The sequence below is a fragment of the Balaenoptera ricei genome, chromosome 9, assembly GCF_028023285.1.
Source record: "Balaenoptera ricei isolate mBalRic1 chromosome 9, mBalRic1.hap2, whole genome shotgun sequence".
Classification (NCBI taxonomy): domain Eukaryota; kingdom Metazoa; phylum Chordata; class Mammalia; order Artiodactyla; family Balaenopteridae; genus Balaenoptera; species Balaenoptera ricei.
In genome coordinates this window covers 46,767,028-46,791,400 of record NC_082647.1, presented here as the reverse complement: position 1 = coordinate 46,791,400, position 24,373 = coordinate 46,767,028, and the positions used below count along the sequence as shown (strand labels likewise).

Below are 24,373 nucleotides of genomic sequence, written 5' to 3'. Positions count from 1 at the left end.
AAGAGGAAGGCTATTTGTGGACTGTCCTTTCAGAGGGACTATTTGCTTCTTCCTCTCCAGCATGGAGGGGAGTGGCTGCATCCTCGGACTGTCCTGGGGATGGTAGACAGGAATGTGGTCCCATCCTTGGACCCAAGATGAAGGGAGGTGACCCTGTCAGCAGTACCCTCTCCCCACTAGACCCTGCAGGTCCCCCCAGGACCCTCACACCATCCAATGAAGAGGAAGAGCCGCTTGCGCAGGCGATCGGTGGAGTAGGTCATGACGATGGCCGTGTGCAGGTAGCAGCCCTCCACGAACATCCAGAAGAAGTTAGTCACCACGAAGTAGTTGAAGCTGGTGGTGATGCAGCGGCACCAGACCTGCACGGGGCAGGCAGCAGTCAGTGGCTGCCTGGGGCCAAGGCCCAAGTGCACAGCTTGGGCGCTGAGGGGAGGTCGTTTGAGCTGGGTCATGGACATGGCATTAAACGCCCTCGAATCTCATTCTGGGACGCTTCATCCTTTCTCTTTCACTTTTTCAAAAAGTGCCAGGCTCCCCTGGTCCCAGGGGGTCTGACTTCTCCCCAGTGTTTTCTAATCTCCTTTTTCATAAAAGAAAGAGGGAGTCTGGCTCTGAGTTTTCTGCAGGGAGAGGCTAAAATCGAACAGCACTGTCGTGTTTCACCGTCACTTTTTTTTGAGGGTCACCTTCAATTCACAGCGAGTCAGACTGGCTTCCATTTCGGGATGGACTATGAAATTTCATGTAGAAAAAATTTAGTGAGTCAATTAAAAGACAATTGTTACTGAACTAGTACAGGGTCTGTGAAGGTGAGCTGCAGCGGTGGAGGTGATCCTCCCAAATCTCTGGGTTTAGGAGATTCTGGGCTTAGTGTGATCACTGCCGTCTCTGGAGGGAGACTTCCTTACACCGGGACCTCTGGCAACTGGCCATACCTCTCTGAACCTCACTGTGCTGCAGAGAAAAGAATAATCCCACCTTGCAGGTTGGTTCAAGAAGATGGAGGTGGCAAAGGCAGGCGCCAAGAAATCAATGTTGGTGCCATTTGCCTTCTCAGCTGAGGGGAATTTGTCCCTGTCCCTCTGAGCAGAGCTACTACCCCTCCCTCAGGGGACAAGCCTGTCCAGAGCCACCGTGGGTCACGGCCAGGTCTGGCCTCAGGCCAGAGCTCTTCTCAGCTGACCCTACCTGGCCATCTTTCCCAGGGCACCCTCAGAGCTGAGGATGTGGGGATTGGTGGTTAGAGGAGCCCTGTGATGGGGAGTTGACTGTCCCCTTGGACAGCTCAGCGCCTCTCTGTCCGGTTCTAACAGCTGGGCTGTCAGATAATCAATCAGCTGAGCTGATCACAGCCTCTGTGACTTTCCTCCATGGTCCCAGCCCTGATCTTGGGCGCCATGCGGCCATCTGTCTCCTCTGTTCTGAGAAAGTCCTGCTGAGGTGGAATACGAAAGATCCCCTCCTCCCAATCTTGTTTTTTCTCCAAGTTAACGATGCCTTGTCAGTACAAGCCAACAATGGGCTGCAGGGCACCCCAAACTGACTGAATTCCGTTGGTGCTGAGGCAGGGCTCAACATGGGGCCAAGTGAAGCGTCAAACCAGGCTGGGTGTGTGCTCAGGTCTAGCCATCCAAAGACCATGTATTGAGCAGTCTCTAATGGTGGGCCAAAGAGCTCTGTGCACGGCTCCACTCTGGGCTCTGGTTTTATGACTTGGACACAGTACAACAGTGGTTGACACAAATCCACCGTGGGCAGCTAACGGGCTGGCCTGCTCAAGATCCTGGTGGCCCAGATGTAGAGGCATCATTACAGTGTCATCTAACCTCCCTGAGCCTCAGTTTCCATGTCTGTATAATGGGGGTGAAATCCCTACAGGTCTCTCATTGGAATGAATTGATCTAAAGCTCCATAGAGGTTAATTTCAGCCTCCTTTTCTCTAAGGAATCTTTGGGAGGTGCTGAAGTCACAAGATGGGGAGTGGAACAGGATAAACCAAAGTCTGGTGTCAGGTTTGTGCCGCTCCCCAGACCCTGGCCTGGAGCCCCATTTCCCCACCCCTGGCTCTGGAAGGACAATGATTGGGTGCAGGTGAGCTCAGGTTCGGGTCTGCACGTGAGGACTGGGCAAGAGAGATGGGGGCCCCCAGAGCCCAGAGCCCCCCAGGTCCGGCCCCAAACCTCTCCCCAGAGACCTCATTGCTCTCATGCACTTCATGGTCGATGAGCTGCAGCAGGAACCACATGACATTTCGCAGGATAAATGTGGTGATGAGGTTCCAGTGAATCACGTTCCGCAGACAGCGGATGCTCCTGTGGGAGGACCAGGTCAGGGGTCAGCCAGGACAGGCTGCACCTGGGCTCAGAGCTCAGATGGGGCAGGGGTCAGGGGTCAGCTGGGGTCATGGGTCAGCTGGGCCTGCGCCCCCTGCCACCCCCTCCTCAGGCGAGGGAGAGACTCAGCCTGGGGTGAAGGCAGGGCTGCACCAGGAGCCAAATTCCCATTCGTGGTGACCACGGTTGGGTCTCCCAGAGCTGGCTCCCTTTCTGCCTCCTGCATGCCTGCCAGCGGTCAGTGCCCAGGCACCTCCCCAAGCCCCCTTTGTCCGTTGGCTCCAGGGACCCCGGAGAGGAGCTGAGAATGGGAGAGGTGAAGGGGGGTGCCGTGGGAGGGCAGAGAAAAAGCAGGGGCAGGGTGGACTCACCGCAGGGCCAGGAAAAGCAGGAAGGCAGCCACGAGGGCTGCCACAGACACGCAGTGGCCCAGGTAGTTGACAATGAGCGCGACGCGGTAGTGCAGGTCATACTTCCTCTGCTGGACAGACAGACAGACACACGGGCAGACAGAGGCCTGGGGCATGTGGAGGGTGGCCCAGGCACTCTAGCAATGGTCACCCTGTGCGTCCTGACCCTGGGGGCAGAAGAGGCTCCAAGTGTCACCACCACACCTGGCACCCAGAGCTCTCTCCTGTCGGCCCTGCGTGGCTCTTGGTATAAATGGCTGTGGTCAGATGTCCCCTGTGCAACTGGAGGGCAGATTTGAGCACAATGTATTCTGAGTTATGCCAGAGATGTGGGTATGTAGATTCTATTTTCTTTTTAATTCTGGAATGGGAGTTGCTACACCTGTGTTTCATCTCAGCTCATACCCTAATGGGCTGAGCAACTGAGGGTGCATTGATTTATATCTCTGGGACTCAGTTTTGATATCTGTACAATGGAGCCAACCCGTCCTCCTGTCTCAGAAGCAGCGACCTATGGCAGGTCTGGGGGTGCCTTGGGATCAGTCAGCCCCGGGTGCAGCAGTGAGGGGGTACCTTATCTGTAGACATTTTAAGAGCAATATTAAGACCAAATAAAATCAGTCCGCTTTTTACTATCACCACATGCTGGCAATTCTTAACAGAGGCAATGATAAAATACTCCTTCCTGCCAGGGCAGACTATCCCGCCACCCTATACCCACTTTGGTTTGCCACTGCTCAGAGGGGTTGTGAGATGAAGAGGTGAGGGCAGAGGGCAGGAGGGGACCTCTTTCTCTCCTTTATGACCCGTCCCACTTGTCATTCTTGTGGCCCTCACTGCAGACCCCCTTTGGCTCACATTTTGTAGAATCACTTTCTCAGGGCAGACAAGTGTTTTTCCTCTGAACTTGGACTTCTTTTGGGGAAAAGTTTCAGCCCCACTGGGGGCTGTAATGGGCAAAAGAGGAGAGGGATGGGGGTGGGATGTATCATTTGGGGTCAGGAATGAGGCGAAGCTTCAAGAGGAAGGAGGTTGGCACTGCAGATAACACGGAATCCAGCACCAGAGCAAGGGGGGCTGGTGAGGTCTGAGTGGGACCCAGCTTCCCGTGGGGACTGCCCTTCTGGAGGCTGCACTTGTTTCCATGTGGAGTCATAGAATCAGAATGCCAGATGGGGAAACTGAGGCCCAGAGGAGGAAGGAAGTCACACTGCCTGTTAGATGTTGGGGCAGTGGTTACAGGGTCATCCCCTTCTTGTATCATGTGCCACCTTGCTGGTGTCCTCTGCCAGCTGAGCTCTCCTGAAGGTGGGCCTCCACGCCCCTTCTCTACCCCACCACAATGTCACTGAGCACAGGGCAGGACATAGGGTGAGGGCAAGAGGTGCAAGAAAGGGGTGGGTGGGTGACACAGGACTGGCTCTGCCACCCTTGGCATCCTCTGTGCTCAATCTGAGTCCTACTACCTGTACAGGGCCAGGGGTGAGGCAGGTGGGAGCCACTCACCTTATCATCCAAAATGGGCTCACACTGTGAGTAGTTGATCCGTGAGGCCCAGGTCCCATTCTCCAAGCACTCTCGGTAGGCATTCCCTACAAAAGATGCACCAAGAGGCGGGTCACTCCCCTCCTCAAGAACATTCCCTGGCTCCCTGGTGCCCACAGGATAAGGTCCCTATGTCTCAGCCTCTCTAGGCCGGGATACACGTCTGAACGTTCACGTGAAAGTCATTCATGTGAAAAGTGCACAAAAGCCTTACCACTCATGGTAGCTAAAAGGCATGATAAAACCCATTTTTGATACAATTTTTGACTAGCATTTTGTACACTTCCTTTAATTTTGTTTGAAACTGAACCCCACGGTGAGCCCTGGGATGTGGCTGAAGATTCACTGCTTTCAGCATGCCGAAGAGTTTCCATCCTAATCGCAATCATTTTATGCTCATGAGATCCATACTTTTCCCACCAGTATTGGCACTTCCACTTTCACCATAGTCACTATTTATACAGCAGGTGTTTGCCTTGTACCAGGTCCTCTTCTAACTGCTTTGTTTACACTCGTCCATTCAACCCTCAGGCAACCCCATGGAGTAGGTACTGAGATTAACCCATTTTACAGATGAGAAAACTGAGGCACAGGGAGATCAAGCAGCTCGCCAAGGATACAAAGATGAGAAGATTCAAACCCAGAAGGTCTGGCTTCAAGATTTATGTTCCTAACCCCTAGGCTACTGAGTAGCGGTACAGGAATGACAGCAATATGGGGAAACAGGACTGTGCTGCTGACCTTGAGCTGCGGCTGCCTCGGAGACCACCATGTGATCTCTAAATGTTTGAGAACCTGGCTCTGTGTTAAAGTTGGAATGTGATGTGGGAAAAGACATTTCAGAGCATCAGTGTCTGAGGTACTGAAGTGAGGGTTTTATTGATGGGGGACTTACGAAGTTCAAGGAAGGCGCATATTTTCTTTAAATCCTAGCTTGACTGTCAAGATCTAGCTCCTAAGCCACGCTCCCCAGGTAGCCCACCATCACTTCCAGCCAGAGGAATGCCTAACACCTGATAACTCCAAAGCCCTCTGCCAGCCTCTGCTCTGCATTTCACTGTCTTATGTACCCTACCTCCCCCGCTTACTTAAAAATTCTAAACGATCTATTGTTTGGGGATAATTTGTACCAGCGTTCTGCTCTCTGGCTAATGGGCAGTTGTTTGTGGATTTTTCTTTTGGGCTTACATTAGAATCACAATATAAAGCTAATTTTAAAAAAATAGCTCACAGAGCACAGAGTCACAGAGCCGAAGGGGGAACTTTAGATTGTTTTTGGAAGCAATGAGTTCTGAAATAATTAAGTTACTTTAAAAATCCACTTCCGCTGAGGTAACAGTGAGTTAAAAGCAATGGAGTTATGAAGGAGCACTTGCAGAAGAGCAGAAACAATGGGGGAGATTCTATTAGCCTAATTGTTTTTTAATTTGGTGCTCTGAGCTTATAGATTTTTCAAATTTGGGATTTTTACTGGCCTATTCATGCCTCCTGGGCCTGTCACCTATCAGCGAGGCCTGCCTCTGGCAGGTCCCTGGCCCAAGTGTGAGTCAGTCAGGCCAATGCTGGTCTGACACCGACTCTGACCCCAATGTGAGGACACTAGCTCCTAGCCCCTGACCATGGCACCCAATTCCCCACTTGGGTTTTCTCCCTCTACAGGATTGTTTTACTACAGGTTGTATGTTAAGAGAAAGAAAGAAACGTTGTGTGTTAAGACAATTTGATGCATAGGGTCAGTGATGTTACTGAACTTAAGGACAGAGTATGGGGTGAAGCCAACGGGACCAATGTAAAGGCATTTTGGGAGGGTGGGTGATTTTGTAAAATGAACAGTCCCTCCCTGATGGGGATTTAGAGTCCTTCTCAACAGGCCTGTGTGAGGTGAGACAGATCCTGATCCTGCCTATGGTTCAAAGAGCAGAAAAATTTATCTTCTGTGAATGTGTTCCTAGATGTTATCTAGCTTTTCTGAAGTCAATGCTAAGTTCCTTCCTCCAGGAAGGCCTCTTTGATTGCTTGCATCTCACGAGTCTCTTTCTCCTGAGCCTCCCAATGCCCCCAACCCTCTCAGTCCTGACAGCCTGAGCCCCACATTCCAGCCCTTGCTCATGACCTGGCCTCAGTTGTACAGGTGGGTGAGTCCGGTGTCTCAGATCAGTGTGGGGCTCCCTGAGGACAAGACCTCAGAATAATCGTCTCCCAAGTATGATATCTTGTGGTGGTACTGACCATGGGGCGGGCTTGCGGAAAGGAGGGGGTCAGGATAGAGATGCTGCAAATCTGAGACCTTTCTGGTCCCTCACATCAATGCCCCTGGGGTACCAAGCTCTGTGGATTCTGTCTCCTCTTTCTTTTTCCGGAGTCCATTCCTCTCCTGCCCACCCTTCCACCCACTCTCTAGTCACCTTGCACTGGCACAACACCCTCCTATCTTGCCTCCTGGCTTCATCTCTTACCCCCCTCGACTCTCTATCCTTTACCCCCACTGCCAGAGTGATCATGCTGATTTCTGAATAAAAGCCATCAGCAGCTTTTTATTGCTCTTGGGAATAAAGTCCAACTTTCTTGGTGTGCTATTCAAGGCCCTTGGCACCCGGGCCCCAGCCGAACTTTCCTGACCCATCTCTACCACTCCACATGGCAGTTGACATTTACACCAGCAGGCCTGGCACACACCGAGCTCCGTACTGAGCCACCCCTTGAGACACCCTCTACTCATGGACACAGTCCTACAAACTCCTACTTATCTTTTAACCCCAGGCTCTAATGCCACCTCCTCCTGGAGGCTTCCCCAACACCCAAGGTATTAAGTAATCTCTTCTTTTTCCCTCTAAGCACCTCCTCTATGTCTTCCCATCTCTTGAAACATAGGTCTTCACACTCTATTGCCCTTGAACTACAGCCACATATCCATTTCATCTCACAGTCCAGTACACACACACACACCGCTCACATGACTGAATCCAGTTTCACAAAGTGAAATTTATCTTGACCACAGCTATAATATTTTTCTATTACTTTCTAATGAATTATATTTATTCTATATACAAATACTAGTCACAACCCACTAAATTTACTTCACAACCCACTATCGTACAACATAGTTTGAAAAAGAAAAATCTCTTTTAGAGCATTTGCTGTAACTCACTATGAGTCTCATCTCTTTAGAATTGATCCTTCTTTTCTCTGTTACTGAACTTGAGCTCCCTGGGGACAGACAAGTAGGAAGAAACCATATTGGAGTCAACAGATCCCTCCTCAGGAGTGAGCCACTGAGTATACGTGGGCTGAATCAAATTGACTCAGGTCTGTTGAAGCCTTGGAAAGCAGGGTCTGAGATGTGGGATGTAGTGGTGGGAGGGGGCTTCCCTCTGGGGGCCCAGCCATGCCTGGGAATGAGGCTCTGGCTATAGACACTGCGTACCAGGGGACTGGAAGAGAGATGTTCCCAGCACTTCGGGGGAGCTAGCTAATGAGGACACTGAGCCCTCAGGCACAGTCTTGGACAGGAGAAAGTAAGACAGGAAGAGTCCCCCCTGGGAACCACAGGAAGATGGGCACGGAGAGTCTGAGGGCAGACGGTCAGGCCAGACTTGTGGGGATGGATGTAGTGAGGTGGGTGCCTGTTACCACAGCAACACAGGTGCCTCCGCCAAAGATCGATGTCAATGGTGTGCAGTGTAGTCTGCCAGGGTCATTAGGGTCTGGATGATGCAGGCAAGGTCTTCTCTTCCAGAGCTCTGTGGTCTGGGAAGCCTGGACTCTATCCCCTGCAGCGTGCCAGGACTCTGTCCCCAGAGTGGCCCTGGCCTGTTGAAAGCCCTCATTACAATCTGCTCTGTCCCTTTCAGATGCTGACACTTTGACAAGAGCTTCTGATTTGGGCAGTCACCTGAGAGGTCCAGGAGCCTGGCTGGGAGAAGATGGAAGCCTAAATTCTAGCTGTAGTTTTGTCTCTGGCTGATTAAGTGACCTTGGCTAAGTCCCGTCCCTCTCGGCCTCATTTTCCCCACTCAGAAAAAGTAATGTAAACTGCTTCTCAGTGATGCTATTGGCATCTCAGGTGGGTCAAGTATTTGTTGTGTGGGCCTTTTCAATCTGCTAACTGCCAGTAGTACCCTCAAGCCATTGTGACAACCCCAGACATCCATACGTCACTTTTAAGCACTCCCGAGGTTGGCACTTCTATCTCTGATAGTCGAACTGGCAATATATGGGAGATGGGGACCATGAGGGACCATTTTTTGGTGGTGGTTATGAGGGAGAGAGTGCCAGAGACAGGTTGGGCATGGGGATGAGTGGGAATGTGGGGGATGATTGGGAATGTGGTCACTGGCTGTCGGGAAAGAAGATTACAAGAAGTGAGGGTGGGAGGGTGCTGACATGGTGATGGGAAGGGCCAGAAGCAATATTTACTGAAGGGATGAGGTCATGTGCAGGAATGAAACTTTCAGCACCACGGACAGCAAAATGCTACCGCTGCCCACTTCCCACCATGAACGCAGGTGGGGGGGACCTTGGAGAGCGCCTAAGACTTGGCCCTCCCCGCTCTGCCCATTCAGCCCATAGCCCTGGATCCAGGCCAAGAAGGTCAAGATAATCCATGACCCTCTTCAATGCCCGGCTTCATTCCTAGTACCTCCAGGTGCTTCCATGATTGCTCCAGCCCCTGGAGGGTCAGCTGCTCACTTCTCTCAGCTCAGGCTGGGTCGGTATTGTTCTCTCATTGATTTCTGTAAAGGGGTCACGCCTTCCCAGCTAGCTGAGGAGTAGGGGTGGCAAGGCCTAGGTCACCTCTGGCCCTTTCTCAAGGGCTACACAGAGCTGCGCACACAGGGGCTCAGGATGGACCGAGGTGGTGCTGTTGTCTAGGTTACCGGGGAACTCCAAATGAGAATGAGAGGCTCAGGGTGGGCCAAGAGGAGAGTTTGTCACCTTGGATGCCCAGGCTCTGCCAAGCTGCGTGGCAAATGCAAAACTGTCCCACGTGCAGGAGCATCTTGAGTCTCACACTCATGCCACGGGCAGGCTGAGCCCCGCTGCCACAACTGCTGACACTGTAAGTCCAACCCTTGTTGGGTAGGGGTGTCCATCTGAAACAGCAAACCTGTGGTCAGCACCCTCCAGATTCCAGGCAAGAAAGTAAACTGGGAACTGAGTCAGCAGGCATCTCCTTGGGAATTTAAGAGGGCGAGGCAACTTCTCCTTCATTTGGTCTAAAGAGGCCCAAAGAGGGAGACATGTCCAGGGTCACCAGCAATGAAGAGGCAGAAATAGATCTCTCTCCCCCAGGACACACTTTCTCATGGGAGATCCTGGAGTCAGTGTTTCTGGAAGGGAGAGGCTCTCCCTGCTACCCTGTGTTCCAGAAGATGTAGTCAGTTGTGCCACCTCTGCAGTGTCCTAGCCACTTAGTGCCTGGACCCCCAGAGCAGAAAATGCCTAAAGGGCCAGATATGCCACCCTCAGTCCCCTTACTGCTTTTCCCTGCAGTTGGACTACTGCAGACCTAGCTATCTCCTTCCTGTCTGGCTTGGGACCTACACCTTAGGTCACTTTTCTTTTGTGGGAAAAATCTCTACTGCCTGGACTAGGCAGTGATACTGTGGGCATGACTAATTGCTTTTCACCTCCAGTTAAGAGACCATTTGGGGAAACACGGCACAGTCATGGTGCCAACAGCACAGTCTCCCTGAGCTTCCCAAACAGCGTGCGTCTCCCTGAGTTAAGCTTGAACGTTTCCCGTCTTGATCTAATCACCGCACATTGGTGGGGGCAGCTGGAGATGCTCAGCCAAGCTCAGGACCAACCTGCCGGGTTGAGAGATCGGGAATCTGCTATCACCAACCCAGTCATCAGGTTGGGAAGGGCCTCCTCGGGGCCATCTGCTAGTGACATCTGGGATGAGAGAAGGGAACTTCTTTCCCATGTCTTCAGTATCGTGTGGACACTGCTCTCCAGACCCCCTTGTCCATTCTGCACCTCCCCAAACCCTCAGCTCTCTATTTCTGAAGGGCTTTTCACCCATGATGCCCCTCCGCCCTTGAGTAGGTGTGGCAGGGGTAAATGTCCACACTTACAGCAGACGGTGGGGAAACTGAGTCAGGGAGGCACAAAGCAGATTCATGGAGACCACAGCGGGCCCACGAAAAAGGGAAGAGGTGTGAGTGGAATGCAGCTCACTGTGTGAGATCCCTGGCCTCCCCAGGGAAGGGGCAAGTGGGAGGAGGTGCCTACCCCTGCTCCAGCCCCCACTGCGCACGGCTCCCTCCTTCCAGCCATGCCTAGCAACGCTCAACCAGCTCGTCGCCATGACGCCAGCCAGCGGAGGGAGGCGGAGGGAAGGAACCCGGCGGCAGAGGCTGCCGTGGGGTGCAGGATGCCAGGGGAAGGGGCCACGACAACCCACCCAGCTCACCGCCCACCCTGTACAGAGAAACGGGGGCCCAAAGAGGAGAAAACCCTGCCCAAAGGTGAGACAAGCAGGGTTAGAACTGGCTCCCAACCATCGTTTCTGGGAAGTGACGGGGGTGGGCGAGTGGGGCGGGCGGTGAAGACATCTCTGGCTGGCAGAGTCCTGAGTCCTCCTGTTAACACAGGGGTCTCTGGGGGCCAAGGGGCTGCTTCTCTCCAGAGGCCTTTGGGGATCAGACCCTCTTCGTGTAGACAGACCGCCCCCTCCCAAGACACCACCCAGAGACCACACAGTTTGGTGTCTCTCGGGGACAACAGAAGGCCACACGACCTCAGAAGGACAACCATCCTCGGTGGGAGTGGGACCCTCAAGGACCTGATCCCAGAGACGCGACTGCTCCTCCTTCCAGACCCTAGGCCTCACTGTCCTCCCCTTGCTGACCAATAGCCTAGCTGGGCACGGGGAGCCCTAGGCAGCGCCGTCCCCTAGTCGTGACGGGGCCCCATGAGGTTAGGATGTTTTCTGTGTCCCTCACACAGATAAGGAAATTGAGACTTAGATGGGGTGGAGCTGCTCGGCACTCAGTGAGTCAATCGCGGCACAGCCCGGACTTAGGTGAGCTCTCCTGAAGCCGGCTCTGGGCTCTTCCTGCCATCCCTCGCCTCCAGCCCCACCCCTGCAGGAGCTGTGAAAGGAAATTCCGGCCAGACTCTGGGGCACCTGGTTAGAGGTGGGTGAACTGCATTTGCGGTCCTTTGGGGTGGTTCCTGAGAGTCACTGGGGGTGGCGATTTGCCCTGGGGGTTCCAGACCCTTCTGGGGTTGCCAGGGTGTGGGGGGAGTGGGCAGGGAAGGATGCTGCAGCCTCTGACTCAATAGCAGGAGGGAGGGGAGGGGAAGGACAAAGTCAAAGTTTCCAGCCAATCCGGATTCAGATTTAGATGGTACATCCTGAACACCAAGCGGCATCCTTCCAGAGTACTCCAGTCCTACGTCATGACGCTACGGACAAGCAGCTGGGGCTCTAATGCTAGCAGAACCGAGGCCCACGCCCTGGCATTCAAGGCCTCCATGATCCGGCCCTATTCCCTCTCCACCTCTGTTCCCACCCTCCCTTCCACCTGACACATCACTCGCCCAATTTTTCAAGGCCCTGCTCCACAGCACTTCCTCCATGAAGTCTTCCCAACTTGCTTCTCCCTCTTTTTTGGAATCAACCTCCTCCCATGTACTCCTACAGCCTTGGCTGTGCTGTTTCACTTAAGAGCAAATAGCAAAAAGTTCTCTTTAAGAATCTCTCTCTAACACAGGAGCCCCTGGAAGGCTGGGTCAGGTCTTATGCCTCTTTGAAGAGCTTGTTGCTAGTGGAGAAAAGGCAACATACCCACAAACCCAATAAAAGGTGAACCTGGACAGGGAATGGGACATTACGTGGAGGATTCCTGGGGAAGGGGCGAGGGAAAGCAGCGGGTGGCTGCATCTTAGGTCTTCCCTGAGATGAAGGGTCCTTAAGCAGAGGGACAGCTGAGACCCCACTGTTACACTTCTCAGCTGTCTGCGCCCCATGCACGCAGAGGTGGAAAAATGCTAGAGCGTGGGCTGAGAGCTCCCAGAGCCTGCTGAGGCCTCCCAGAGCCTGCTGAGGCTATTCAGGGCCCTGGCTTTCTGTGGGACCCTGGGAAAGTGTCTTTTCCTCTCTGGTCCAGTCATTTCCCAGTCTTAAGCAGCAGGTGCGGGGAGGGCTGAACTCAGCACAGAAGGCCTCACAGCTGGGAAGTTCTCAGGTGTCTGGATGGCCAGAGGGGCGTCCTTTCTGCTCTGTCTCTCTTTCCTCCTCCTTCCCTCAGCCAGACCCTCAGTGATGGGCATGCCTGTCCCACTTTCCCTCTCTCCCAGCAGGGGACAGTTCTTACACACAGGGTAACTGCTGACCCTTGGGCTTCAGGGGTCAGGGTGTGGTTGGGTCTCACTGGGGACTGGGAATGCAGACCTGAGTTCCTGGAGTCACAGTTTCTATTCCTCAACCCAGGGGGCCATCTACCTGGGACCCTCCCTGAGGCTACACCCCAGCACCAGGCCTGTCCTCAACACATGTAATGTCCCCACTGCTTCAAGACCTTCAAGAACCACTCCCACCCCCTCCAGGAAGCCTTCCAGGAATGCTCCAGTGCCCACCAAACCCATCTTTCCAATCCCTGATGGCTGATTTGTGTGAGCTTGGTCTTTAAGCAGCCTGGGGCTCTCTGAGGACAGGGCTCAGCCTTTCTCATCACCCTTGGCTCCTGAGCACAAGCAGGCAGACCCAGTGGGAAGACCCCTGTGGCTGGAGACCACCTAGTTTATGTGTTTCCATTTTAACACAACTAGGGCTTCAGAATGTCTCTAGACTGGGGTTGTGGGAAGTGGAGACCCCCAAGTCCTCCCCAAAGGGTTGGGTTAGGTGAGGCATCTCTTCCCCTGTCCTGGCAGATGCCTCAGTATTGATGGGCCTGCCATTCTCAGCAGGACATGGTCCTGTGAGCCTGAGGTCAAGGAGCCGAGGCTGAGCCGGGCTGGGCTTGGTGATTACGCAGGAGGAAAATGACCCTGTCCACGAGGCTGCGGGACCCTCTTTGCAGCCACGAGGACCACAGGGACAGGCAAGAGGAGGTGCCTGAGTAGGGCAGATAGAATGAGGGATGGGAGGAGGGAGAGATAGAGGATTTGGGGAGAAGGGAGGGAGGGAGGGAGGGGGATGGAGAGAGGGGTAGGGGGAGGGAGAGAGAGAGAGGAAGGAAGGGAGCTGGAGAGGGAAGATGGAGGGAGGGAGGGAGGGAAAGAGAATCACATATATAGAAAACAAGATAGAGACTGAGAAATACACAGAGACATACACACAGAAAGAGACAGAGAGAAAATGCACCCAGAGACAGAGATAGAACCACACCTAGAAATAGAAACAGAGATAGAGCCATGGAGACAAAGAGAGCAACACAGAGAGAGACACGCACATAGAGATGGGCACAGGAGTGGAATACAGGTGAGAGGTGGGAGGAAAATGGAATACAGTGCCCACCTCCGGCCAGACCACTGCTGGGCTAATCCACTTCCCTTCTCCCTACAGACAGGGAGACTGAGGCCCAGGAAGGGGGTGGGACTTGCCCCAGGTTCTACTGTGTATGGATATTATGATAGTTTTGGGTGGCCCAGAATTTGAACCTGATTCCCATATGGGCTCAGGGAAACCTGGGAGAGGCAGAGAACACCTTCTGCCATAGGGCTGAAATGCCAGGCCCTCACCTTCTAGGCTCCCTTGTTGCCAGAGCTGGAGTGTGGGACCCAAAGCTCCACACTCCCCCCACCTCAACAGATGCACTGGCCCCGAGGAAATCAGTGAGCTGGGGGCCCACAAAATGGAGATGGGCAGCAGGTTTCCTGGGGACCACTGCAGGAAGCTTAAGAACCCAAGGCAGTGATGACAGGAGGGCCATGGCCCATCTGGTGGCCAGGGCTCGTGGCGTTGTCAGGGCCCACTCAGGGAGAGTAGGAGTTCCCTCACTGGGCCAGCTCTGCCCTGAGTTCTTGGCTGGGGACCCCATTTCTGGTTCTGGTTCTCCGTTCCATCCAGTAATTCTGTAAGCTCCCCAATAGCCTTTCAACAAATTCCTTCTCTGTTTAACCCATCGGATTTGCTTTCTCAGAGGCAGCAGAGCCTTAGTTAGAATCCTTGTTGTTATAAGCTGTGTGACTTTGGGAAAGTCACTTAACTTCTCTGTGCCTCAGTTTCCCCATGTGTAATATGAGGATAATACTATGTCTCTGTCATTGGGTGTGTGTAAAGATTAATGAGTTAAGACAGGTCAAATGACAGTACAGACACACAGAACCTGCGCCAGGTGGGGGAAAACACTGGAGGGGACTCGGACACGTGGACACTTAACTGGGTTCTGCCATGGACGAGCATGTGTGGCCTTGAACAAGTCTCTTCCCTTCCCTTGCCCATTGCTGCATCTGGAAACAGTCTCTGGGTAAGAATAACAAGGCTCTGACCAAGTCTCCCACACTTGCTACCTGTAGCTGTTAGCTAACCACACAAGAACTCCTGAATACCTTGTCTGCAGACCAAGGCACTAGCCTGGGCTTCCTCATCCAGCCAATTGCGTTCTCCACGTCTTCACTCAGATGTCCCTCCAGCTCCTCAGAGTCCACATATCCTTTACTGTGCTCAGCATTTTCCTAGTGTGGTCCCTGAATCCTCCCTCTTCCCTGTCTCATCCCAGTCTTGTCAGTTACAAATGCATCCATGCCCTCTTCTGCTCTCGCAGCCTCCACTTGACCTGGGTCAGTCACAGTAGCCTCCTAACCCCTCCTTTTGCCACCAGAGACTCTGTGCCCCAAAGCTGAGCTCCTCTGCTCACAAGCTCCCCTAGGCTCCCTCCTGCACCAAAGGTGAAGTCCTCTGCAATACCGTGCGTCATCTGACCAGCATCCATCCATCTGGTCTCATCTGCTTCTTTCTCCTACTACCTGTGCTCCATATGACACTGGCCAGTCCCGAGGCACAAAGCACGGTCCTCATCTCTTCCCCTAGACTTACTATACTTTCACCTACTAAAATCCCACCTGTCCCTAGAAGTCCAGCTCAGAGGCTAAACCCTCCCTGATCCTCCAGGGTAAAGGCATGAGTCTTTTCCTGTCCCTCTAAGCTCTTCTCGCAAACTGTCTCTCATGGATGTGGTGCTGCCCGGTGGTTAAGAGTGATGGCTGAAGGAGCTGATTATAACCTTGAAAAAAGTGACTTCATGTCTCTGAGCCTCAGTTTTCTCATCTGCAATATGGGCATAAGAGCAGTACATATCTCAGGGGGCCTTAGGGAGGTGGGGATGATGGGATTATGTATGCAAAGCTCTCAGCGGTAGCTGGCACCTGGACCATGATCCACACTTGGTAGCTTTGTGGCCGATTCTCTGTGCTCAGCTGAGTGGACGAAAGTACACGAGGACTGTTGCCTAGGCTTCTGTCCCATGCGGGCAATGCCCGCCCTCTAAAACATGAGGCTTCAGCGGGGGTCTGGCTGTAGCATAACAAAATTAGGCAGGAAGAGGAGCCGGGACCCTTCCTCCTCTTCCCCCAGGCTTCTCATAGGAGCTTTTTCCCTCCCCGTGTCCTTCTTTCTCCAGGAAAGATCCCACTGAAAAGGCAAACAGAGCAGGAGGAAGCGGTGGCTAGGAGGCAGGGGAGGAGAGAAATCAATCACCCCATTGCCATTGCCATTAGCTACCTCGGCTCTTCCCACCTCAGCCGCCACACTGGTTAATGGCAATGCTGCTTCTGTCCCACATGCTTCTCCCATTCGCCAGCAGTCAGAGTGCGGGCAGCACTTTGGTCCAAATGAAGAAAACTGTTCATTAGTACCACGGGCTAATTGGCACTACGTTTGCCAACCTCCGTGGCACCCTGACCTTTTTTCAGCTTCTCATTTGACGTGATGTGAGTGGTCTGGTACGTGCTGCGGCACCTCCTTTGGGAAGTCTTCTCGCCTCCCCTCCCCTCTTCCTCCTCATCCCATAGCCCCCTTGCACTCCCCAGTCAGGGCATTTATCACTCTGCATCCCTTTTGTCTGTTGCAATTGTGAGTGGGGGCCTCAATGCCAGTCAGTGGCTAGCACATAGTAGCTGTTTAATAAACTGTTTGAATACTGTGCTCAGCTTGGCCATGGAGAAGAGATCCAGGCCCTGTCCTTGGGGGCTCCAGGCTGGTTGGGGAGAGAGGGGACAGCTCAGGCTGTAGGAACCAGAGCCGAGCTGCCTCAGGTCCACAGGCCGTGGGGTGGAGGGGCCGTATCACCTCACTTAGCGCTTGGTCTCCGGGCTCAGACTGAGTCAGGGTCCCTGATCTCCACTGCCCCACCCCACACGGCTCACAAGATCCTAAAAATACAGTTTTACAATCTCAGGACTGGGAAGGAGCGTGGAAGCCATTCCTTCTGCTTGCACATCTCCTGGGTCAGGGACCTCACCTCCTCCCAGGGAGGTGTGTTTTAATCATGGATAGGAAGTGTGGTCAGATGACGCAGAAATCTTCCTCAGCAGCCCCACTACCTCTCTCACTCCCTTCCATTAGGAGCACCACTGCCATTGGACTCCAAGCACAGCTGTTCTCTGGGACACGAGAGCCCTCCGCTGGTGCAGACAGGGGAATGCCGCTCAGCCTCAGATGCAGATGCTACCGTCTAGCCCTCTAACCATCTCTCGGGGTGAAGGCCTGAGTTTGGACAGGCATGTGTGTGTGTGTGTGCGCACGAGTGAGGTGACAGGTGAGCTGTGCCACTATTCAGACACACATTCAGAGACAGGTTGCTATGATGTTTCCAGGATGAGGGGCTTCAGACAAACAGATGCCCTCCACTCTTGCCCAGCGTCTCAGAAGGCTCTTTGCTGGTGGGGCGGGGCTGGAGATGCGAGTGGCTGTTCAGGGTGGGTTAGTGATGCTGCATTCCACAGTCTCACAAGACGCTCCCACTTGGCTCCCATCAGACCCTCCACAGGGCATAGACTCAGGCACCCCGCCCCCCCACTCCCAGAGCCCATCCGGAACAACCCCACCTGGATGCTGTGTGACTCCTGTAGCCTCTGCTGCCGTCCTCCCCAGAGTGTCAAGCCAGCCGGTGATTGGCCAGGAGGAAGGAGAGCACAGGCTGTTCTCCCAGGGAGTGGGGGTGGGCGGTCCTGATTCAGACACCATGCGTTACCTGGGTAGCAGCAGTAGTGCTGACCACCGCCCCGGACTCACAGCCCAGAGGGCCGGTCCGGGGACATTTGGGTAGGGAAGAGGCTACACCCCACACTCCCGCCCAGAAACGGCTACGCTTTGCATGTCCCCCAACACAAGCCTCACCCCATTTTTCCTGCCTCCTGCTCTCCTCCTCTCCCACAGTAGAGTCTGATCGTGGCACTCACCCTGGAGGTTGGGAACTTAGCCTATGCGCCCCACCCCTTCCCACCTCCCCGGGGAGATGGGGGGCGGAAATTGGCTAAACAAAGAGACGCCCTAATGGAGAAACTTCAGGCACCAAGAGTATATAATGTGGGAGAGAGGTTTGTCCTCAAAAGGAAGGAAGTACTTCCTTCTCTCCTTTCTGGGCTCTCAGCGCATTGGAGCACGGGAATCGTGGGCAAATCACCGCCTTACTGAGGTCTGAAGCTAACAGTGAGGTAGGGGCAGAGGGAGCGCCCACAGTATTATGTCTTTAACGCCGGCCGTAGGACGGTGCCACCGCCCTTAGGTCTTCGACGCTGGGTCCGGAGCCCTCGCTACCCCCTAAACCGCCCTCCTGGGAGGCGGGTGCTGAACCCGCGGCGGAGGGTCCGGGGGACACTCACGGGTCGTGTTGTACTTGACGCCGTTGAAGTACTCGGGGCACTGCCTCTCCACCAGAGCTCCGGCCGCGCTCCGGGGCCAGCACGTCCCGATCTGGTCCAAGGTCGTGTTGCAGTAGGAGTAGGGACCTGGCAACGGGAGAGAGCAGAGCGGGGCTCAGAGGGGTTGCTGGGGGCGCGGAGCACCGCAGGACGTAGGGCGCGAGGCGCTCGGAGCGCGGGGCCCTGGGGGCACCCAGCGCGCCAGGGAAGGAGCTCGCGCCGACCCGGTCCGCTCGCCTCCCGCCTACCCTCGGGGTCCAGGGGCAGCCCCCAGCCGTCCAAGAGCAGCTCTTCTGCCAGCTCCAGGCTGCAGTTGGCCTCCAGCAGGCTGCGGAGCAGTGCCGCGTCCATCGCGCCCCGGAGCCGCGCGCCGAGAGGGAGTGTGAGTGCGCGTCCGGCGTGGCTGCCAGGGGCTGGGTTCGAGAGTGAGCGGCCGAGAGAGCGCAGGGTCCTGGCCCTGCTCGCCCAGCCCGACCTTTCGGACAGCCTCCGGACGCTGCGCCGGATCGCCCGGAGCTGCCAAGTCGGGACCTTGGCGGAGAGGATCTGCAGAGCGCACGGAGCTGCCGGTCCACCCGCTAGGTCGCGGCCAATGGCGGCACCAGGGGGCGGGGCCAGGCGGCTCCTCTCGCCCTGGCCCAGGCTCCCGCCCCCGGCCCACCAGCCCTGCCCTGGGTCCGCCTTCTCAGGCCCGGGCAAGGTCCGGGGGAGGGTGGCGGGAATGGAGAGTGTGGGCCTGGTGGGCGGAATGACCCGTCCGAGGATCGAGGCCCAGGGGTTGCATGGCGCAGCAAAGCGTGCCCGCCCGCCCGAGGAGCCAGAATTGGGTGGCTCGCCGCCTGACTTTCTCCTCCTTGAGGGAGGACACTGGAGGGGGCGACAGAGGGAGTGGCGAGTCCACGTGCAGATGTGCGCTCTAGAAAAGTCCCATTGGCCTCTGGGAAGGAAGTGGATTGGAGGGGCTTCGAGGGAAGCAAGGGAGCCACTGAAGAGTCTAGTGAGATCAAATGGCCTGAATGGGTGCAGACCCGGACCAAGCCGTGGGGGCCGGGATGGAGAGGGACTTCGGGGAGTGCCAGCCCTGGTGAGGAGGAACTGGAGAGAGGAGTGGGTGGGTGGCTTCCAACACGAGCCAGGAGGCAGGGGTAATGCTAGGTCTGCCGCTTGGGTGACTGGGGGCGGGGGTGGTGTTGCCATTTAATGACATGGAGAAGTCCAGGGGAGAATCTGGCTGAAATTATCTGGAGGATTTCAAACACCCGGGTCATACTGCCCTGGGTTTCAGAGGGAATAAAGTGAGAAGTGAGACCCTCTTTTCCTCTTGGCTTGGGCAGGGCTGCCTGAAACTGGTTCCACACCTGTGTGTGTGTGTGTGTGTGTGTGTGTGTGTGTGTGTAGGAGAGATCAGACCCCATAGCAAGTGTGGAGGAGCTAAAAACCTTTATTTGGAATTTGCCTGGGCCCCTCAGGACTGCCTGCTCCATAATTCCCTGTGGTTCCACTCCGAGTGCCTAGGGCAGGCCCACTGCTCATGCCTGCTGAGTGGGGGGATCTGGGCTCAAGAGACAGGGCCTGGGGTGTTGTTCACCCCAACTCAATCTCTACTCCCCCTGTCTCCGTCTCTACTCTCTATGCATTTTACCCCAATTCTCACCCTCTCTTCTGGGGCAGTTTCTCCATCAATGACATGTTCTTAGAGGCCCCTCCCAGCCCTGACAATCTCTGGTTCTGAGTTAGGAGATGCAAATGCAGACGTACAAAGGAAGATGTACATGTGTGTGAACGTGTGTGTGAGTGTATGTGTTTCTGTCTTCAGAGGGCAGGGAGAGCTGGGACCCAGTCCCAGCTGGGCTGGAAGCCCCAGGGGAGCTAGACCTATCCCTTCTTGCCATCCTCCACTGGGAACAAAGCTGCCAGAGAAGGCTGAGACCACCCTGAGCCAGCATTATACCCTGAGCAGGGAGAGGAGAAGAGGCAGGCTGGGCTGCCTTTGTGTGCTCCAATCTCACCAGCCTCCATATTAATGCTGCTGTCACTGCCCAGGCAGAGTCAGAGAGCACTGAGACCAGGGCTGAGCACAGGAATCTCTCCAGGGCCAGCTGATTGGCAGGTACAAGGTGCAGACCAGCCAGCCAGGTCTGTCTTCTGCCTTTTGAATGGACAGAGCCCTTGGCTCAGCTCGGGCAGCTGCAGAGGCAGAGGTCCCTTAGTGTCCCTAATAACCAGTGCCAGGAGCAGGTGAGGATCAGTTGAGTCCCAACTCCAACCCTAGGCAGAGTCCTGTTGCCAGTCCCAGGCTGAGGTTCGGCCCTGGTCCCAGACTGAGCCCTGCCCCACAGGGTCCCACATAGGCTAGAGTGTGGCCGGCAGGATCAGCCCATTTCTTCATTGGGAATTAGTCTCATTCATGCACAAAGGAGGGCTCTCCACACACTGATCCCAGCACAGGGGGAAAAGGAGAGATCAAGCTAAGTTGTTAACCTGTTCATCACCAGAGCCACAGCACAGGAAAAGCAGCTATCTCATGGGGTGGTGAGTACCCCGTGGCCATAGGCCAAGGACTTATCATCTCACATGAAGAATGGAAGGTTGGCCTGGGTGACCTGGACTGCTCTTAACTGGGACAGCACATGGGATATAGGTTCCTCTGGGAAGTGACCATTTCAGGGGCAGAGGCAAAGTTCATTCTGCGTCTTGACGGGACAGTCAGGGCCTGAGCACAGGCCCACAGACCTGGGGTTCCCTGGTTTCCAGGATGCAGGGCCATTTCGTCATGGAGTTTATTATCATAGGTATGACTGTCTGTTATTCTAGATGTGACAGAGAGGAAAATGAAAAAAGGAGCGGCTTTGGAACAAATTGATTTTACAGCTCAGTTTAGTGTCCACAAATAGGTAAACGAGGAAGATATTGTAAAGAGCGAAAACTTTCCTCACTTAGATTAAATTCAACTACAATTAATAAAGTCTGGGACTTTTTGCTAGCTAAGGAAGCAGAGGTGGGTGGGAGGTCCCTGGGATGGAGGTGAGCTCCCAGGCCAGGCATTGGGGCAGCGGTATTTGGGACAGTCTGTGTGCCCCCAGGCTGGTGGGACAGGTTGCAAATAAGTTCAGGGAAGTGTGACAGGTGCTGGGGAAGATACCTGGGTGTCATGAGCAGAGCGGGGGTGGGTCAGGTGCCTCTGGCCCACCTCTGATGTCAGCTGCAGTGGCAGTGGATGGTCCTCCAGTGCACAGCTAGCACCGGATAGGCGTGCACAGCACAATGGAAAGACACACGGTGTCTCGCACGGTCGTGTGTCTGCACAGCACACACACGTTCTCTCACTCATCCCACCACCCATCAAACGTCAGCTAGAAAACAGGATTTGAGGGGACAGAGTCTGCCTTTGCATGTCTGATGGGGCTGTGCTCTGTCAGGCTGAAGAGACAGGGAGTATGCAGGGCTGGGACAGGTTGTGGGGTTCACTGCAGTTACAGTGGGACTGCTGAGGACATCGAGGCCTGGGAGAGGCTAGAAGGTGCCCCTCTCTTGCCCTGCAGCACTGGGGACAGTGCCCCCGGCCAGGCCAGATACTCCTTCCCCATCCTACCCCACTCCACGTTGGCACAGGGGAGATGGCCTGGTGTCTTCAGGTTGAGCCTTGGGATCAGGCTTCAGGCCCCTGGCAACCGTCCAACCCCACACTGTCATTTACAGATGGCCAAAGGGAGGCCCAGAGGAGGAAAAGGAACTTCCTCTCCAACAGCTCCCAGGCCTTCCTCATCTCCACAGCAGACTGGGCTCCTTGTCTCCTTCACTGGGGGAGGAAGTGATTTCTCTAAGACCGTGTGACTTCTCCTCACAAGAGCGGCTCCCCATTGCCCTCGGGACAGAGCCCAGCTCTTTAGCACTGCAAACAACATTCTTCATGATTGTCTATTCCCCATCCTCTCGCTCCTGCTCAACTTGAGATGCACTTTGGAACAACTCGCCATTCCCTGGGAACATTCTCTACCTCTGTACCTTCGCATGTGCCGTTCCCTCTGCCGGGAATGCCCTTACCGCTGTGCTCCAGTTAGCCTAGCCGACTCCCATTCACCCTTCTAATGTTCAGCTTAGCTCTCACCTCCTTTGTCTTGTCTGGGGTGGGTGGCCCTTCTCCGTGCCTCCGTCTGCTGGGTGCTGGTCGACGTCACATCAAGGTTGATGGTTTTTCTACTGTGACTCCCAGAGGGCAGGGCTGGTCATGTTCACTAAGCAGTCCCCAGCACCCATCAGAATGCTCCAGGCCTGTGCTCAGTGAGTCACCACTGAAAGAACAAATGCCCTGGCCCTGGCAGCAGCCTTGTCTCCCAGACCAAGGTTCTCTTCCCATTTGACCAGCCCTGGGGTGTGTGTGTGTGTGTGTGTGTATGTGTGTATTGGATTAGGGAGTCATTTCAAGGAATCCTTGATTCCATCTGGATCCTTATATTGCCTATGGACTGAAAAAATAATATGCCTTACAACTTACAGTATATGCTCTATTAGATTCCTCTGTGATGAATAAAACAGAAATAATCCACATAAAGCCTGCCTTAAGTCTCTTGTGATTATGTGTGTTTTTCCTTTATTTGGACCTCAAGGGAATGCATTTTAATTGATCAGAGTCTTTGATTCATGACCTCTTGTCATCATTAGCCCATATATGGCCCAACTTTATTTTATTTTAGTCTTTTCTTTTATGGAAGTTTGTATGTAGTAGCACATATAAGGAATCTATTGCCCAATCCAAAACTAGATCATTACCAATCACTTACGAATTTATCTATATACTCCTCCCTCAGAGGGAACATTCTTTTGAATGTTGTGTTTATCATTCCTTTGCTCTTAGTTTTTTCAGTTTTATCGCATGAATGTACGTCTAAACAATAGGTTGTTTGTTTCTACTTGTTTCTGAACGTTGTTAGTCAATGTGCATTATCTCGATCAGTGGACACCTAAAAGGAGATCCCTACCATGTGGGGACCTGAGAAACTATCCCTGAAGTCCAAGGGCATCCTAACAGCCTGCACGTCCCACCGCAGGGCACGGTTAATGAAGGATGATGCGTCCCCACCGTGGGCACTAGGCAGCACCACAGCAACGTGGTGGATGAATAATTAATGACACAGGGAAATGTTCACTCCGAATTACAAGAGGAAAAAGCAGGTTACAAAACTGTGGACACAGGATCATTCCAGTTTTGTGGAGGAAAGAAAAAAAGAAAACACATGAGGCTCTATGGTTTGATAAACCTCTGGCGGATGTAAAGATTATAAAAAACTCCTGCGTTGTGGGATAATGAGTACTTATCGTCTTCTTCGGTTTTTAAAAATATTTTTTTCCAAATTAAATATATGTAATATGTATTCCATTTATAAACAGATGGATGATATTACAAGTCAAGCAGGGCAGAGCTCGTGTTTGGAGAGGCTGGGACTCTCTCCACTAGGCTCAGTGGTGGGGAGGATGCGTATCACCCGCCAGGGGTCACGGGGAAGGCGAGGGTCCATGCCACGCACTGGGCAAAGAGGGAGGGCAGGGAGAAGGTGGTGGATTTGCTGATGAACAAGTGTTGCCTCTGAGAGCAAAGAGTTCTGGCGAGGGGAGGGTGGGAGCTCTCCTGAAATGGGGGGCCTCCATTTTTTGCCCGATGGCTGCTTGACACGCTGGTGTAGCCATGGTCTCTCTTTCAACCTTCACAGTAAGCCTCTGAGGTCGACTTTGACCAATTGTTAACAGATGAGGAAACTGAGGCTCAGATGTTATAGGCTGAATAGTGTCCCCCAAATCCATATGTTGAAGCCCCAATCCTTAATACATCAGAATTTGACTGTATTTGGAGATAGGTTCTTTAAAGAGGTCATTGCTTTAAAATGAGGTCATTAGGGTGGGCCCTAATCCAATGCGACGAGGGTCCTTGTAAAAAAAGGAGATTAGGACACAGACGCACGCAGGGGGAAGACCATGTGAAGACACAGGGAGAAGACGGCCATCTACCAGCCAAGGAGAGAAGCCTCAGAAGGAACCAACTCTGTTGACACCTTGGTCTTGGACTTTTAAGGTCCAGAGTCATGAGAAAATAAATTTCTGTTGTTTAAGCTACCCAGTCTGTGGTATTTTACAGCAGCCCAAGCAAATTAATACAGATGGGTTGGCTGACTCGTCCAGGGTCACAAAGTTGTTAGGTGGAAGAGCTAGGATCCAGACTTGGGTCTGTCTAACCCTAACACCTGAACTCTCGACCACTCCACTGTTAAGGAG

General features: G+C 53.9%; 1 protein-coding gene across 13 annotated transcripts in view; it reads right to left on the bottom strand.

Moving 5' to 3' along the window:
• Window positions 1-24,373, bottom strand: part of CRHR2 (corticotropin releasing hormone receptor 2) — a 45,360-nt gene that overhangs the window by 10,881 nt on the left and 10,106 nt on the right. For 7 of the 13 annotated variants that reach the window (XM_059933643.1, XM_059933645.1, XM_059933646.1 and 4 more), the window contains 5 exons: window positions 18,068-18,193; window positions 4,253-4,338; window positions 2,708-2,817; window positions 2,198-2,315; window positions 209-362 (listed from right to left, as the gene is read on the bottom strand). In XM_059933643.1, the coding sequence (XP_059789626.1) occupies window positions 209-362; window positions 2,198-2,315; window positions 2,708-2,817; window positions 4,253-4,338; window positions 18,068-18,193 (594 nt within the window). Of the gene's footprint in view, window positions 1-208; window positions 363-2,197; window positions 2,316-2,707; window positions 2,818-4,252; window positions 4,339-18,067; window positions 18,194-18,354; window positions 18,550-24,373 lie in introns of those variants that run through there. The other 6 variants (XM_059933644.1, XM_059933648.1, XM_059933653.1 and 3 more) reach the window with 3 other exon arrangements.